At 41.6% G+C, this 19,385-nt stretch overlaps 1 protein-coding gene across 1 annotated transcript in view; it reads right to left on the minus strand.

Annotated features, from left to right (window-relative positions):
• Positions 1–11,362: 11,362 nt before the first annotated feature.
• The window catches only part of RAB38 (RAB38, member RAS oncogene family), a 60,742-nt gene continuing 52,719 nt past the window's right edge, over positions 11,363–19,385 (minus strand). The window contains exon 3 of the mRNA XM_043876408.1: positions 11,363–12,252. Within this exon, the coding sequence (XP_043732343.1) occupies positions 12,100–12,252 (153 nt within the window). The 3' untranslated portion in view covers positions 11,363–12,099. The remainder of the gene's footprint in view (positions 12,253–19,385) is intronic.

Genomic DNA, 19,385 nt, shown 5'->3' on the forward strand with positions numbered 1-19,385 from the left:
AGGGCAACTTCCTTACCAGCAGACAGGGGTGTTTTTTTTTTGTTTGTTTGTTTGCCAGAAAGCATTGGCAGTGATGGAGAGCAGGTAGTAGATGCCCTCTGTGAGTTTCAGTGGTACCCCAGCAGACAAGTTCCCGGGGACCCGATTCTTGTTCACCAGCTCGGGCATGAGGCACCTCAGTGAACATAACCATCCTATAGGTCTCAGCAGTACCTTCTCCATCAAGGTCTGGATCACAGCCAGAGTCAAGAGGCGGGGAGTGGGGAGAAGGCCAAGTGTTTTCCTTCTTTGGATGCTCTTCCTAAGCCACAGAAGTGATAGCTTTACCCTGCCCCTTTGACTTCAGTATTCTGGTGGGTTCTTTTAAATTTTTTTTTAATTAACCTCTTTCACTAATAATTCCTTATATTAGATATTCTTTGTTCAGTTACTGTATTAGTCGCTCAGTCATGTCTGACTCTTTTCAACCTCATGGATTATAGCTTCTGTCCATGGAATTCTCATCTCTTTGCTCAACGTTAACTGATACATTCACAAAATAAATATACAACTTAAAAATTGGTGCCATCTAAACTATGGTGGTATGAAAATATGGTCACATCAGCCAGTCTTAAGCTTGACAGTTGGCTCTGTCACTTGCTAGCTGTGTGACTTGGGGAGAGTTTTTAAATATCTCTAACCTCTAAAGTTGGGTTGACTCTCATTTGTAAAATTGGGTTAATAATGATGATCTTGTGGCATTATTATGAAGATAAAGTAGCATATATACACTAGTGGGCACAATGTAGTTACTAAATAAGCAGCATTTTAAATAATAATTTACTATGGTAGCTTTTTTACTTATTTATTTTTGGGGGGCTCCAAAATCACTGCACATGGTGACTGCAGCCATGAAATTGAAAGATGCTTGCTCCTTGGAAGAAAAGTTATGACAAACCTGGATAGCATATTAAAAAGCAGAGACATTACTTTACCAACAAAGGTCTGTCTAGTCAAAGCTATGGTTTTGCCAGTACTCATATATGGATGTGAGAGTTGGACTATAAAGAAAGCTGAGCACTGAAGAATTGATGCTATTGAACTGTGGTGTTGGAGAAGACTCTTGAGAGTCCCTTGGACGGCAAGGAGATCCAACCAGTCAGTCCTAAAGGAAATCAGTCTTGATTATGTACTGGAAGAACTGATGCTGAAGCTGAAACTCCAATACTTTGGCCACCTGATATGAAGAACCAACTCATTTCAAAAGTCCCTGACGCTGGAAAAGATTGAAGGTGGGAGGAGAAGGGGACGACAGAGGATGAGATAGTTGGATGGCATCACCGACTCAATGGGCATGAATTTGAGTAGGCTCTGGGATGGACAGGGTGTTGGTGATGGACAGGGAATCCTGGCGTGCTGCAGTCCATGGGGTCGCAAAGAGGCAGACATGACTGAGCGACTGGACTGGTGGTAGTTTTTCAGTTCCTGTGATTTAGCATTAATTTATTTGTCATAGTCAAGTGATTGTGTTCCCCCATAAACTCCCTGTGGTTCTTTGTGTGCTATGTCCAAACAAAGCATTTCTGAATGTAACTTAATCTTTGTCCTCTCATTTTTTTCCTTTGCTAAAGGGGATAACTGAATATCACTTTTACTGAAGTTAACCAGAATTTGAGTCATTTATCAAATTCCTTCTCATGCTTCTTTGGGGAGGGTCCATGATCCCACACTATTTTGCACTTTCACAACATTTTTATTTTCCATGTTTTTTGGACTCCTCTCAGTGATCTCTTTCTCTCTCTCTCTGTAAAATAGAGATTCCCAGAACTTATTTTATGGAATTTCAGTAATAACTGTCTCCTGATTCTTGATTTGCAAACACCATCTGGTTAAAGCATTTTTTAATTTAATGTTTTATTGAAGTGAACATAGTTGATTTACAGTGTTTCAGGTATACAGCAAAGTGATTCAGTTATGTGTATACATACATAATAAATATATAATATATATTCATTCTTAGGTTATATATCTCATTCATTTTAGGTTATTTCAAGATATTGAATATGGTTCACTGTGTTATATAGTAAGTCCTTGTTAGTGTCCTTGTTAGTACCATGTATCTGTTAATCCCAAATTCCAATTTAAATTAGAATTTTTTAAAAAGCATTTTTATATTACTTTCAAAATATTAATTTAAATACTACAAGTGGTATATTATGCCCATTAGAACTTCATCTACAGTAATTTCACAATGGCATCTATTCCCAAAAAGCATTTGTATGCTTTATTTTTAATCTATAAGCCCCTTGTCACTATTTACCTATTTACTTTGGGGATACTGACTATTTAGTTACTATTAACATAAAACATTGTTCTTCCATCAGTCATGACTCTACCTATTTCCCTACTAGTAGAATATTTGAAGTAAAGCCTCCAATGCTTATAAAAATCTCCTATTTAAGTGAGAGCTATTATTTTAAGAAAACTTTAGACACCTGGAGGAATCCTCATCTAATTTTGCTGGGAATGTAAATTGATGCAGCTAGTATGGAAAACAGTAAGGAGATTCCTCAAAAAATTAAGAGTAGAACTGCTATGTGATTCTGGGTATTTATCCAGAGAATGTGAGAACACTAATTTAAAAAGTTATCTTCTCCCCTCTGCTCATCATTGCATTATTTACTGTGACTAAGATATAGAAACTGCCTAAGTGCCCATCAATGGGTGAATGAATAAAGATGTGGTATGCATATATATATGTATAAAATATAATACAAATCATCCACAAAAAAGAAGAAATCTTGCCGTTTGCAACAGTATGGATAGACCTTGAGGTTATTGCACTAAGTGAAATAAATCAGGTGGAGAAATAAGAATACAGTATGAGTTCACTCATTTGTGAAACTTAAAATAATTAAAGAAACACAACAAACACATAGATACAGAGAACAGAATAGTGATTATCAGAGGAGAAGGGGGATAGCGGGATGGCGTGGGTAAGGGGATCAGCTGTTTGATGACAAATGGAATCTAAACTTTTGGTAATGAACATGGTATAGTGTTGGAGAAGGCAATGGCAGCCCACTCCAGTACTCTTGCCTGGAAAATCCTGTGTATGGAGGAGCCTGGTGGGCTGCAGTCCATGGGGTCGCTAGGGGTCGGACAAGACTGAGCGACTTCACTTTCACTTTTCACTTTCATGCATTGGAGAAGGAAATGGCAACCCACTCCAGTGTTCTTGCCTGGAGAATCCCAGGGACGGGGGAGCCTGGTGGGCTGCCGTCTGTGGGGTCGCATGGAGTCGGACACGACTGAAGCGATTTAGCAGCAGCAGCAGCATGCTATAGTGTAGAAGTAAAACTATAATGCTATATTCATAAAACTTATATAATGTCATAAACCAATAAAATTAGTTAAAAAAAAAAACATGGACCAGTACACAAATACGTGCGTACAAAACCAGTTTTAATTGTGTGGTTGTATTTTCAGCAGAGTCTGAGTTTCAAGTGGCAAAAGAGCAATTCAAAATGTCTCAAACAGATGAACAAAGAAGCCAAAGAGGATTTTACTGCTTCGTGTGAAGTGGCAAGTTAAAGTTTAAATCAGGGGTCATACACAGCTGGACCAAGTGCTATCACTTCTGCCTGCCCTCCTCTCTCAAGCTGGCCTCCACATCTCTCTGCGTATTGGAATGAAAGAAAGTGTGAGTCGCTCAGTCGGGTCCGACTCTTGTGGCCCCATGATCTGTAGCCCGCCAGGCTCCTCTGTCCACGGGATTCTCCGGGCAAGAACACTAGAATACTGAAGTGGGTATCCATGCCCTTCTCCAGGGCATCTTCCCGACCCAGAGATTGAACCCATGTCTCCTGCACTGCAGGTGGATTCTCTACCATCTGAGCCACTGAGGCTCATCCAACTGTCATCTGTCACATGTCACATGGCGTGAGAAAATGACGGCAATTTCCTGTGGCCCCCTTTCCTAAAGCACTGATGGGAAGTGGCGGGAGGCACAGCAGAGGACTCTGCGGGTCGGTTGGATCACAGGCTCATCTCTAGATCTGCCACTTTAGCCAGGAGGGATGAGGGCCTTTGCTTTGGAGGACATAAAGGAAGATGTGTTGACTGGAAATCCTGCCAGAATCACGTAATATATGTGGATATTATTTTTTATCATTCTCTTTTCTTATCCATAAAATGTGAAATCACTCTCCCCCAATAAGGTGGTAGTGATGATGAAATGACGTTATGTTTGAAAGTTTCAGTATAGAACTGAGCAATAGATAATAACTATTAATAATTATTATAATAGTGAAATAAAAATGAGGACTCTTTATGTAATGGAAACAGAAACCGTCTTCATTTCTTGATCTGTAATGGTATCTTTTGCCTGTCCCATTACTCTCCCCAAGGAAAGAGCAAATTTAAAGAGCAGGGACCCATGACTTTTATTCCTCATGTTTCCATGACAACAGCTATCACAGAAAAAGGAAAGAAACTAGCATATATTAAGCACTCTGCATTTTAGTAGAGACCTTAACATGTGATCTACTTAAATGCACAGCAACTTCCTCAAGCAGTCATATAACGGTTCAATGAATGCAAATTGATTGATGTTACACATCTGGCATAAGGTAGCTTCTTAAAAGTTCAGTTGAGGATGAAACATACACATTGTATTGTATTAGAAGTAATAGCAACTCTTTGATATTTCACATTAAAATAAAACTTTCATCAGGTTTCTCTAAGCTCTTTTGAAACAAAATTTTGTCCTAATAGAAAGCATAATCTGGGCCAGCTGGAGTTATGAATTTCAGAATTTTATGTCTACCATTACAGTCTCAGTGAGCATATCACACTTGCATGCCATGTGCTCATTCGTATCTGACTCTTTGCTCCTCCTCTGTCCGTGGAATTTCCCAGGCAATAATACTAGAGTGGGTTGCCATTTTCTCCTCCAGGGGATCTTCCTGGCCCAGGGGTAGAACCAGCATTTCCTGTGTCTCCTGAATTGCAGGTGGATTCTTTACCCACTGAGCCACTGGGGAAGTAGGTATATACTAAAGCCTGTGCCTGAATATTAACATTCCGAGAAGCTATCAGTCAGTTAGTTCAGTCACTCAGTCGTGTCTGACTCTTTGCGACCCATGGACTGCAGCACGCCAGGCTTCCCTGTGCATCACCAATGCTCGGAGTTTACTCAAACTCATGTCTGTTGAGTCAGTGATGCCATCCAACCATCTCATCCTCTGTCGTCCCCTTTTTCTCCTGCCTTCACTTTTTCCCAGCATCAGGGTCTTTTCAAATGAGTCAGTTCTTCACATCAGGTGGCCAAAGTATTGGAGCTTCAGCTTCAGCATCAGTCCTTCCAATGAATATTCAGGACTGATTTCCTTTAGGATGGGTTGGTTGGATCTCCTTGCAGTCTGAGGGACTCTCAAGAGTCTTCTCCAACACCACAGTTTAAAAGCATCAATTCTTCAGTGCTCAGCTTTCTTTATAGTCCAACTCTTACATCCATACATGACCACTGGAAAAACCATAACCTTGACCAGATGGACCTTTGTTGGCAAAGTAATGTCTCTGTTTTTTTAATATGCTGTCTAGGTTTGTCGTAACATTTCTTCCAAGGAGTAAACGTCTTTTAATTTGAGAAACTATCAGATTGAACAAAATAAGTGGGTTTGTTGAAACAGAAAATTTCACTTGTCAATGCAGTGAAATACTGTTCGTTTGCTCCTCAGAGGCATTTGCCTTCGTCTTTGACAGTTACTGTGACCAGTCCGTCAGCACTTCAGACCTGTTTATTGGGATTTCTCTTGCTCTCTTCTCTTACAGTACTGGGGAGTTGGGTGGTGCTTGGGGATCCCAGAAAGCCAAGAATATTTTCAGACAGAAAAAACTGAGAGGCATCTAAGTTTAAACCCACGTATAATGCTAGTTCCAACATCTGAACGTGAGTCATGGATGGAGAAGTGATGAAAAAATAGGTAGATGACAATAGTGGTATAAAGGATTCCTGGGATTTCTTCCTGCAGAAAAACACCAGGACTACGCTCCGTGGTGCCACTAATATATTGCAGTGGGGGAAACAATAATCTCATACTGCTTTCTCCCATGGTCCTAATTTTTTTCTTGTCACAGTTTTATTCCTGTGTATGTGCACACTACACGTTTCGCCCATTTAAAGTATGCTGGAATTAGGCTGCTGGTTCGGAGTCCTTGCGTTGCCAGTTGGTTTCTGTGTGAGTTTTGGCAAATTGTTCAACATCTGTGTACTTCAATTTCTTCATATATAAAATGAGGAGATGAATACTTTTGTGTAGCGTTGCTATGGGAATTGAATGGCATAATAAAGTTGCACATCAGTGATTGTCCTATAGTATGTGTTCTATAAATAACAGTTGACACAGCACTATAATGCAGTATATGAGTGTTTGATGATAGCATCAATCAAGAGCGGTGCAAATTGTAAGAAAATTGGCCTCATTTACAGAGACAGACAGGCTTCCCGGGTGGCGCTAGTGGTAAAGAACCCACCTGCCAATGCAGGAGACATAAAAGACCCAGGTTCAATCCTTGGGTAGGGAATGACAGGAGGGCATGGCAACCCACTCCAGTATTCACGCCTGAAGAATCCCTTGGACAGAGGAGCCTGGTGGGCTATGGTCCATTGGGTCACAAAGTGTTGGACACAACTGACTCGACTTAACATGCACCCACAGAGATAGACGAGACTAAAAGGTTGTGTTACAGTGCTCATCTTTAAGGAATGGGCAGGATTTCCAGGCAAAGAAAGGAAAAGAATATTGCAGGCAGCAGGAAAGCTAACTGAACAAAGCAGTCTAAAGTGGCTAGATTCCAGTGTCCCAGGAAGAATGTATGTAGGCACATATATTCTGTTTCCTTAAATACATTTGGAGCTGCAGCCTCTGTATTTAGAAACAAATCATGTTTTCAGAAGAGATATCTTGGTTTGGACATCTGACTTCTTTCTTGATTCATGGTGAATTATTTACATGTTTGTGTCTCCTAGGTGATCATAACACTTTAAGATCTGAGACCACGACTTAGTTATTCACATGTCCACAACAGTATCCTGCCAAGTGTGGGAATACAGTTACTGTTCAATGAATATTCGTCAAGGGAGAGAAGGAATCCATGAATATTCATTTTGCAAACAGTATACGTAACAATTTCCTGTGATGAATGAGGGTTATTATACTTGGTTCTGCTCTTACCATACATATCTTAGACATCACATTTCAGTGCATGTTTAGCTGCAAAAGCGGTGGACTAGCGATTGCATGGTAATAAGGGCTATTGTCTCGATGTTCAGACATGTTAAGAGCCACCAGCAACTGTAACTCAATCAAACATGAAAATCTCTGAACTGGGAGGTGATCTTTGGGAGCATGATAGAAGAGCAGTGAGACTGGGAAGGAAAGGAAAAAAAGGGGTGTGATAATGCTCAGGTTGCCCCTGAGTAAAACTTGACTCAGCTACCCTGAGGGTCTCTGAGTGAATACAGCGAGGCTCAGGTGCATCCCGCCTGAGAGGTGAGGAAGCTGAAGTACTTATCTACCCGTTTACATTAGTCTCAGATGAGGCTGCTCCTGAAGGCATTAACTCTGTAGCACTCGCATCTGTCCAGCGTGCGAGACAAATATGCTTCATGCACCTAGAAGAACATGTTAAGGTAGAATCGCGGGGGATGTCAGGGGATTGCAATGGATTGTTCACTTCCTCTGCTATTGCTGTTGTTGTTATTCTGTCGCTCAGTCCTGTCTGACTCTCTGCGACCCCATGGACTGCAGCACACAGGCTTCCCTGTCCTTTATCACCTCCCGGAGTTTGCTCAAACTCAAGTCCTTTGGATCCATGAGGCCATTCAGTCATCTCATCCTCTGTCGCCCCCTTCACCTCCTGCCCTCTGTCTTTCCTCTGCTATGGTCTACCATAGCCCACTGCACGCATTACCCAGATTCACTCATGTTGCAGGTCAAGTTCATTCTGTCTTCTCACTGATTTTTTTTTTTTTTTTAAGATCACTTGTTATAGTTCCAAAAGAGAGACCAAGAAAGAGAGAACTTAAAACAGGAGGCCTGTAGTCTCCTGCTGTGGCTAATCTTGAAGCCATAACTGATATTCATCATTTCCCTCCTTTATTACTTCCACGCCCTAGACCAGGCTGCTTCTCGTCTGGGTTCATCATGTGGTGCAGTAACTCAGTCTTCGAGCCCTTAGAGGATGAGTCCCTGGTTGCTTGTCCTCATCAAGATGTTGTAGCGGCAATTGCCCTCTCGTTTCTCACCAGGGACACATCAAGACGCAGGCCAGTGAGTCCCATGATTTCCAGACATACTCCTTCCTGCTCCATTATTTAGCAACAACTCTACGGCCTCGTCCCGATCAGGATGAATTACCCTTGTCCACACAGTAACTGCCTTCTCTGACTGCTGGCCCCGGGGCATAAGAGCCAAGAATGATCAGGCTGCAGCCGAAGTTGTAGATTTACTGTGTCCCCTGGTAGAAGTATCAAGAGTTCTAACCCAGCAGAACCTGAAGTTATAAAAAGGGGAAGGACACTTTTCTTTTTCTTTTTCAATTTATTATTTTATTGGAGCATAGTTGATTTCCAATGTTGTGTTAATTTCTGCTATACAGCACCGTGATTCAGTTATAAACATATATATATATATTATTTTTCATATTCTTTTCCATTATGGCTAATCACAGGATATTGAATATAGTTCCCTGGGCTACAGAGTAGGACAGGAAGCCCACTTTCTTAGGTGGATTATTTAAAGGGATAGTGGAAGGCTTTGTGCTCCCTTTGATGCTAGCTATATAGGACTCAGCACTACATATACCATATCACTTAGTAGTAACCACATTTTGAACCATGCAGGGTATCATTCCTAGCAAACCACAAGAGCATATTTACAGTCTCAAGTCTGGTCTAAGGGGAACAGGCACCACTGCCCCTCTCTCTGAAGTTGGCATCCCTCTTTAGGGGATTGTTGGTTTTTTGGGACTTCCCTGGTGGCTCAGTGGTAAAGAACCCAGCTGCAATGCAGGAGATGTGGGTTTGATCCCTGGGTGGGGGAGATCCCCTGGAGAAGGAAACAGCAACCCACTCCAGTCTTCTTGCTGGGAAATCCTATGGACAAAGGAGCCTGGCAGGCTACAGTCCATGGGGTCACAAAAGAATTGGGCGTGACTTTAGTGACTAAACAACCTTATTGTTCTAGTGAAGCGAATGTCATCTTGGCTCTCCCAGGGAACATAATCAGCTGGTAGTTTCTTTGACATTACAAAATAAACACATTATAACATGCCCACCTCTCTGAGACCTTGGAACTCTTCTCCAATACTCTGCCAAGGTGGTTCTGGCATAACCACATCATTTGTTTTAGGCCAGCCTCATTTCCAAGCTTTTAAGGGCTATTCCAGTAGCACGTCAGGACCAGCTCCAGGTGTACTTGCCAGAATGTTAAAAATTAACTCACATAAGAGTGCTCTCCAACAAAGAGATTGTTATGCGATCTTAAGTTCTGTCCTCTCTGATCCAGTATCTCAAGACCAGTTCCTCAGAATATCCTCCTGATTCCTAGTAGCAATCATGAGCCAGGTTCAATAGTTCATTTCATTAATAATCCGTCTCATCTTGAAACATGGATCATACTTTCCCACTCAAGTCATACTGAAATTTGATCCTAAGTATTTGTCTAGAAGCAATGAAGGGAGATGGGAGCAGAGCTTCAGAAGGGAAACATCACCTTATAAAACGTCCTGCTGAGGTGGGGTTTTAACGTGGTCACCAGCCATTCTCCACAGGAAGGGGTAAGGGCCTCTTTATCTGGAGCAGAATTTCAGAAGACTCTCTGGGTTCAAGACTCTTAAGAGCATCTACCTGAATGATTCCTCCCATGCTTCGTGTCTCTTTCCCTATAAAGACCCTGATTTTAGTGGAAAAGCCTTGCTAGCCCTGTGAACTTGGCCTCCTTTATATTTTTCCTTCTCCTAAAATCACATCTTAGGCCTGATTTTCAGCACAGTCTATCCTGTAGCTGAAGGAAGTGAGGGTCACTTTGATTGCTGGTTGGAAGTCTTTAAACTTTTACACCAAATCTCGAGTCAAGTGTTGACTGACACAAGCCTGTAATTTTTTTTTCCCTATAGAGTTTCATGGAAGTTAATGAACTCTGCTATTGCATGTCTTTCCAACACAAGAGCAGTGTAAGATTTTACTTCTGACTATATTCTATCTCAATCCACCTGATGAAAGTCTTAGTAATTATGGTACTATAGCTGGCCAGGGATGAGCTCCCCCTTATTATCCACCAGTAAGGGGGTCCTTGCTACCACCTAGGTAGTTAGTCATTCAATTCAAAAGCTGGTGTCAAGCCCCAGCTTCCTAAATCACTTCTGTTCCAAGTAACTTGGGCAGGTTTTGGTTTCTACCATAAGATCCTGAAACAAGGATTTGAGTGAAAGTAACTTATCTAGAAAGTGACCCAGGAAGCCCTTATAGAAGAGTGAGGCGGTGAGGAAAGGAGAAAATGAAGCTCATAAGGATGAAAGCCAGTAAGGATGAAATGAAGACCATAAAGGATGAGGCAGGTGGGAAGGTCTCCCCTATGGGAACCAAGGGCTATTAACCCCACTGGGGGTGTCTAAGAGACTGCAGAGGGCATGCTCAGAACTGGTCTTCCTGAAAGAAAAAGAACCTAAGGTATTTATCCCCCAATCGCTGCTGTCATTGGTTGAGGGATGCTCTGGAGATATTAATTCACTGGCCTGCCTGCCTCATGGGTCAAGAGTTCCAGGGGCCAGAGAATGCCCTTAGGGAAAGGATCACAAACACGAATAATAGGAAGCGGTGTGGTTGGTATTTATGGAGACAATGAATGCCAAGATAATATGGGTAGGACACCCAAAAAAACACCTGTTACCAAGTTCCGATCTATTATCAACATCAATGAAAACTAATGCCCTTCAAAAGCAGTGGCTACCTGCAGCATACCTGCACCACAGCCATTGTGTAAAGCAAGATATCAACATGCATGTTTTAGTTGTTTCTCTGTGTGTTGGTTGGTTTGGCAGCTTTCCTGATCAAAATATATGAAAATACATTCCTCTGCTTAACCAGAAATTGTGTAGATACACTGCTTACACTCCTGGCCTACATGCCGATATGAACTGTAGGTACAGATGAGATGCATGACTCATCTCAGTTTTAACAGTATCCTTCATTTAAGTGCGTCTCTCACATCTCTTTTTTGAAATCAAATTTTAGAAATGGGTCGAGAGAACAATGGACACCTGGTCCAAAAAAAAAAAAAAGTTCAGAATACTAAGAAACTTGAAGCACTTGCAGAAATAAGGAAACAGCATCTTTTCATGTTTTATTTTTCACTTGTGAAAATATATATAATATATATTACACATACAGAAGAGTCCCACAGCTCGGGTTAGAGAAAGCTAACATAAAGGCACATACCAGGGGAGGTCTTTTCATAAAGTTTTCAGTGAAACCAACATTCAGGGCACGGCAATTGACAATAAAAGCAAGAAAAGCACAGGAAGCCTGTGTCCATGACTCTGAAGAGCTAAATCAGAGACAACTCCAGGTCTGTTGAGAATGGAGGTCATCTCTGGAGAAAGGACGGCTTCTACTTAATAGGCCTGTCAGAGCAGCAGAGGATGTACTGACGTCTGGACAAAGACTCCAGGGGCAAAGTGAAAGCCAGCGCTTAACTTGACAGCTAGTCTGTTCTTGTCCCCTTTCTCTTTCAGACCTGAGGCCCTGGCTGACCCAAAGATGCAAATAATAGGGCCAACTCTGTTTGTGCAGAATTACAGTCAGCTACAAGACAGAATGTTGTAACAGACTAAATATTTTAAAAGCTTGTAAACACTGTGCTGATGCTGTGGGGGGAAAAAAAACATAAAAAGGAACATTTGCTATTTCTCTTGGAGGAAAGAAAGACACAGGCATAGGTCTTTGGCTTGCCCCAGCTGTATCCCCATCCTGACATTTATCCAAGATGGTAGGATTTGAGACGCAATTCATGAGATGATTGGATTCCTCCCACCATATTCCAGCACAGGAGCCCACTAGGATTTGGAGCAGCTGGAGCAGCTGACAACCTTGGTCGATGTGAGATGCGGCTTCACGATGTCAGGCTGAATGGACTCCATCAAGTCACACTCATTGGCAAGTATATGTTTCACCAGGCATCTGGAGGCTTCATCGATGTTGATATTTTCCTAAGGGGAGAAAACAGCTTTTAGTATTCAGTATTCTAGAATAACGTTAGAGCAGAGATTTAAACGAGACAAAGGGCAGTATTTAAATATCTCTTTCTAAACCCTATCCCATGCATCCTCTTTCTATTCCCCTCGCTCTTGTTTATTCCTTCTAAGAACTTACACTTTAGTCTTTTATAAAAGTAAGTATATGGATTTGTTCTGTAAATATTCATTAGCATGTTTTCGATCATTCAAGCTCAACCCTGAGTTCCCTTGCTATGAAAGCTTACGGTAACTTTTTGAGTTCCACAAACAACAAAACCCTCCCATTTAACAGAGCCTTAATAAAAATTCCTCTGAGGGTTTCTAAATCTAAAACAAGGTGAAGTTCTGGTTGTTTTTTTGGTTTGTTTGTGATGTTGTTGTTACCGGTTTTTATACCAGAATTCATTCACACCCCCAAATCAGTGGCTTAAAGCAACAAAGTCATAACTGTCACTCATCCTACATGCATCACAGGATACCTGGCTTTTCAGCCATCAACCTAGGCCAAGAGAAGTTCTATCTCTGTGCTTGTCATGCTTGCAGAAGCAGGGAGGAAAGAACATGGTGAATCGCGCATTGGCTCTTATTGCTTCTGGAGAAAAGTGAAAGGGAGACACAGCATTTATCCTCCCATTTCATTGTCCCATGAAAGTCATGTGATCACGCCTAACTTCAGAGTGGCCGGAGCATTGCAGTCCTGCCATTGGACTGGAAGGCGGAGAGCCAGAATTCATGTCTCTGGGCTTCCCTTTCCTCATCTATGTGACAGTCTTGATGATAAAGCACGTGCTGTGTGCTTAGTCGCAAATATCAAATGTGGGATATCATATCCGTTCACAGGTAAGACAACTTAAATTTAGAGAGATTAAGAGACTCTGCCCAGAGCCAAGATCATACAGCAGAAGGGTTTGAGGGCCAGAATTCACAACCAGATGTTGCTGACATCAAAGCCTGGCTCTTACCAAGTGTTATTCCTTTACAAGTTTTCAAAATCAAGAGCAATAACACAAGTTCTTACTACAATGTTAGGATCAGTGGGTGCAAAATAAATCTTAGATCCTTTCTCTTTCATAAAGCAAGTTTTAAGCATTAAAAAGGGCCCTCCTGGATAAGCAATATAAGTTAGATTTGACAGTAGTATTTTTTAAACCTCCACTCCTATATTAACTTGCCAGTAAAATAGGGTTCTTTCATTTTAATGTGTAAATTGGCAAAATCTACTAATGAAGAGAGTGAAGTGTGGACAAATGATGAAAATCCATCATCCTCATGAGAAAAACAACTAAAACTTAAGCCCAATTAGTGGCAGCCTTGTAGAAAAAGACAAGATGATGCCAGTGAAATGGTGAGCTTTAACACATTAGCTGGTGTCAGGACTAGGATGTGAGATTACAGAGGATGGGGCTGTCAACTAAGGAAATCATTCAGAGCCAAGGAGTGACTGTGCCTACTTTTATTTATTTATTTATTTTTTCAGGTTTTATTTTTTTCATTTATTAGTTGGAGGCTAATTACAATATTGTAGTGGGTTTTTTCATACATTGACATGAATCAGCCATGGATTTACATGTATTCCCCATCCCGATCCCCCCTCCCACCTCCCTCTCTACCCAATCCCTCTGAGTCGGAACAGGGTAGCAGTTCATGATGACTCACAGTCATTCAATCTATGTTCTTTAGATTCCTCCTAAGTAAGAGGCATACAAAGACAACAGTAAAGTCTGTCCTTGTAAGAACTTACACTAGCAAGGTAAATAGCAGAGGTATAATAAGGTTGAAAAGGGCATCTGGGACCAGACTACTATGAGCCTTGAATGAGAACTTGGCCAGACAGAGCCACTGAGATTACTTTTCAAGTGAAGTGTCGAAAAACACAATCCAATACAAATCCATTACTAGACAAAACTATATAGACCCATGGGTGGTGGTGGTTAGTCATCCAGTCATGTCCAACTCTTGCAGCCCTATTAACTGTAGCCCACCGGGCTTCTGTGTCCATGGCATTCTCCAGGCAAGAATAACAAAGTGGGTTGCCATTTCCTTTTCCAGAGTATCTTCCTGACCAAGAGATCGAACCTGAGTCTCCTGAATTGACAGGTGGATTCTTTACCACTAAGCGAACAGGGAAGCCCTGGACCCTTAGTACTCTTTTTAATTCCTTAATTTATCAGCGAGCACTTGGGAAATACTTACTATGTGTATCATGGTTGCCATGGCATGTCTATTTCAGATTGGAACCTCTCAGAGGAATCCAGGAAGCACTATAATGACCACATGCATTCTACAAACAAGCACAGTATATAGTACTCAGAGCACAAGCCTGAAGCCAACCTCTTATCTCAGCTCCCACTTTCTGGTGGTGTGACCTTGGGAAAACTGGTCACCACTCCTCACCTTAGTTTCCTCATCTGTAAAGGGAATCTACTTTACAGATGATAGTAAGTTAATACATGCTAATACTTACAACATGCAAGACACTTAGAACAGAGAAGAGGATATAGCATACATTTAATAAATGTTATCTACATCTCAGCTCAGTCACTCAGTCATGTCCAACTCTTTACAACCCCATGGACTGCAGCACACCAGGCTTCCCTGTCCATCACCAACTCCCAGAGCTTACTCAGACTCATGTCCATTGAGTCAGTGATAGACTTCAGTTTGGCATCAGTCCTTCCAATGAATATTCAGGACTGATTTCCTTTAGAAATGACTAGTACGATCTCCCTGCAGTCCAAGGGACTCTCAAGAGTCTTCTCCAACACCACAGTTCCAAAGGATCAATTCTTCAGCACCCAGCTTTCTTTATAGTCCAAATCTCACATCCATACATGACTATTGGAAAAACCATAGCTTTGAGTAGATGGACCTTTGTTGGCAAAGTAATGTTTCTGCTTTTCAATATGTTATCTTGGTTAGTCATAACTTTTCTTCCAAGGAGCAAGCATCTTTTAAATTCATGGCTGCAGTCATCATCTGCAGTGATTGTGGTACCAAAAAAAAAAATAAAGTCTGTCACTGTTTCCACTGTTTCCCCATCTATTTGCCATGAAGTGATGGGACTGGATGCCATGATCTTAGTTTTCTGAATGTTGAGTTTTAAACCAACTTTTTCACTGTCCTCTTTCACTTTCATTAAGAGGCTCTTTAATTCCTCTTGACTTTCTGCCATAAGGGTGATGTCATCTGCATATCTGAGGACTGATATTTCTCCCAGAAATCTTGATTCCAGCTTGTGCTTCATCCAGCCCAGCATTTCTCATGATGTACTCTGCATATAAGTTAAACAGGCAGGGTGACAATATACAGTCTTGACATACTCCTTTCCCAATGTGGAACTAGTCTGTTGTTCCATGTCTAGTCCTAACTATTGCTTCTTGACCTGCATACATATTTCTCAGGAGGCAGATAAGTTGGTCTGATATTCCCATCTCTTGAAGAATTTTCCACAGTTTGTTGTGGTCCACACAGTCAAAGGCTTTGGCATAATTGATAAAGCAGAAGTAGATGTTTTTCTGGAATTCTCTTGCTTTTTCAATGATCCAGTGGATGTTGGCAATTTGATCTCTGGTTCCTCTGCCTTTTCTAAAACCAGCTTGAACATCTGGAAGTTCATGGTTCACATACTGTTGAAGCATGGCTTGGAGACTTTTGAGCATTACTTTGCTAGCATGTGAGATAAGTTCAATTGTGTGATAGTTTGGGTAGTCTGAACATCCTTTGGCATTGCCCTTCTCTGGGATTGGAATGAAAACTGACCTTTTCTACTTCTGTGGCCACTGCTGAGTTTTCGAAATTTGTTGGCATATTGAGTGCAGCACTTTCACAGCATCAACTTTTAGGATTTGAAATAGTTCAACTGGAATTCCATCACCTCCACTGGCTTTATTTGTAGTGATGCTTCCTAAGGCCCACTTGACTTCTCTTTGCAGTATGTCTGGCTCTAGGTGGGTGATCACACCGTCGTGGTTATCTGGGTCATGAAAATCTTTTTTGTATAGTTCTGTGTATTCTTGCAACCTCCTCATAATATCTTCTGCTTCTGTTAGGTCCATCCCATTTCTGTCCTTTATTGAGCCCATCTTTGCATGAAATGTTCCCTTGGTATCTCAAATTTTTTGACGAGATCTCTAGTCTTTCCTGTTCTATTGTTTTCCTTCATTTCTTGGCATTGATCACTGAGGAAGGCTTCCTTATCTCTCCTTGCTATTCTTTGGGACTCTGCATTCAAATGGGTGAAAGTAAAATTGCTCAGTCATGTCCAACTCTTTGCGACCCCATAAACTATACAGTCCATGGAATTCTCCAGGCCAGGATACTGAAGTGGGTAGCCTTTCCCTTCTCCAGGGGATCTTTCCAACCCAGGGATCGAACCCAGGTCTCCCGCATTGCAGGCAAATTCACAAGGGTATATCTTTCCTTTTCTCCTTTGCCTTTAGCTTCTCTTCTTTTCTCAGCTATTTATCTACATATTCTCCTCATTTAATCATCAGGAAAGCATGATAATGTGTATGTTCTATTCCTTTACTTTGTAGCTGAGGAAACTGTGATTAAGAAGGGGTAGGTGGCTGGCCCAGAGCCAGATGTCAGTCTAAGGAGAATAGTAAAGACTAATATTCGCCATGATCTTTACAATATACTAACTGCAAAAAGGCAAGATGTATAGGATTTAGGGCACAGCCTTTTCTCAAGTCCCCCTAAGTATTTTCCCCAAACAAATAAAGGAGCACAGTATAAACAGGGCATGCATTTCCAGCCTTAAAAGGGCAAGAAGTTGTAGTCAGGTCTCAGGCAAGTCTGCTCTGCACTGGCCATCCTTCTGTCTTTCTGAACACTCTAAAAGTCACAGCCAAAGTCTAAACTAGCAGAAGGGAGAGCAATACAGAACTAACCTCCCTCCCCCTTTTCTGTGAAACATGGGCATCAATAATCAAACCCTGCCTGATAAAACTAAGGGTTTGGACCTTTGGGGCAATTATATTGCGATATAACTGACTGTGCTTCTTGGCAGCCAAGAAGACACAGCCAGGCCCACATTTACTAGGTGGTTGTTAAGAAGCAACTGTTGGTTTAAGTGCAAAATACTACCTGGGAATTTTTATTGACATTTATTCCAGAGAGTTTTAACAATATTTCCTGGAGCATCTTTCGCGGTAAAGGTAACTTATCCATCCTATGACTTCCAAGACACATACCCTGAGAGTGACTCTGGCTGTGGTTTCCTTACGTGTTTGCAGTATGACAAAGTGGTCTATCGTGCTGACTACTTTAGGCTGACGTGTGCTCATCTTCACATCTCTGCTCAGCATCTTTTCATTTATACCAATAAGCGTGCCCCGAGAAGTAGGCTTAAAATGCCCAACAAAGCATTTTAGTAAAAATAAATGGTAGTAACTACCATGGTATTATTGAATGTCTACTCCATGCTGGGCATATAGCAGGTGCTTTACTCATGGACACATTGTTCACATTCAATCCTCACAAAAATCTGTTAAAGAACTAATAGCCATATTTTAAAGGTAAGGAAACTTTAGCCTTTACCAAGGTTAAGTAACTTAACCAGAACAGAGTAAGAGCTTGGTCAATCTGTCATTCCAACCAAATAGGCCTAATTCCACTTTCTATCATGCTCCCATATATGACATGACCATATCTCCAAGATTTCTCCAAGAAATAAAGTAGTTTTATTTCTAAAGCAGAAGTACATAATCCTGGCTGCATATTCATTCAGCGAGTTCAAGAAAATTTGTTGCCAGGGCCTTCCTTCCAGATATTGGTCTGGGATGAGGCCCAGCATGGGTATTTTTTTTTTGTTTTTAAGATTTTCCACTTCTTTGAAATTGCCTTCAGATTTGAGACACACTCATATCATTAAGAGACACATATCATATCATTAAGAATGTCTTTAAAGATGCTCCTTTCATTTCAATCATGAACTCTCTGGAAATAACATTTAGTGCAGCGATTTTAAGCTGCAGTGATTTTGATCTTCCCAGAGAGAAAGGCATATAAATCTAACTATCTGAGGTCTTGGGTACGTGTCAGTTTTTTTAATTAGCTCTTTAGAACATCTGTCTGGTGGCAAATTATTTAATCTCTGACCCCCTGGTGCCAGAGAGCAAAAACATCCTAGCAGAAAGCCTTCACTTCTGCCTCGTTAGAAGCTGGCAGAGAATTCATCCTCCTCTAATCTTTCCAAATACATCACCCTCCAACAAAACACCAAGTGTACCAGGCGCTCTGAGGTTAGGGTACTAAATTCCCCAGCTCCGTGAAATTTTAATTAGAGCAGATGGCCCACCAGATAATAACGCCAGTGCAAGAAGTCTTACGCAGAACAAGTGCTTTGAAAATACTTTCTCTAAGGAGATCCAGCGCTTGTTTATGGAGCACATAAGTGCCAAACCTTCTGGAGCTCCCACTGACTGTAGGTCCAGTCTAATGTGGGGCAAGCACAGTGGACACCTCTATTTCTGTCTGTACAGCGCATTTTCTTCCCTCACCCCCACATCACTCCTCCTTTCTTTGGGCAACGACTTCCTCCCACTGGCAGTCATGAGCTTCTCCTGAGACTCCTCTAAACTGAGCCCTACATCTCAGACCTTGTTCTCAGAAGCTGGAATTTCATGTAATCTTCACAACAAAGCCGAGATGGGGGGTATTGACCTTACTTGATAGAACAGGAAAGTGAAGTTCAGAGTGGCTAAAATGACATTGTCAAGGTCTCAGAGACAGTAAGGGGCAAAATCTGGCTTCCAATCCGATCCTCAAAGGTTCTATATCGTCTCTTCTTCTCCTCATTGAAGTCTTATAGTTCCTGGCCAACAGTTTGTAAGGGCCCAAGTGAGGGTCTACCTCAATCCAGGGCCCATGGTTTTGCATTTTGCCACATGTTCTTCATGAAAGGAAGACAGATCTGAAAGTTACCAGACTTTAGTCTATCTAATGGGCACTGGGAAGGGTGGGTGGAGACATACTGTCACTGATTTCAACACAGGAGAGAGTCCCATTGTCAGCAGGGACATGTGGGGGAGGAAGAGAAAGTTCACAGATAAGATCAGCTCCAAAGACCGTGTCCCTCTGACAATAACTCTCCTATCCCCACC

This window comes from Cervus elaphus, chromosome 2 (assembly GCF_910594005.1).
Source record: "Cervus elaphus chromosome 2, mCerEla1.1, whole genome shotgun sequence".
Lineage (NCBI taxonomy): Eukaryota > Metazoa > Chordata > Mammalia > Artiodactyla > Cervidae > Cervus > Cervus elaphus.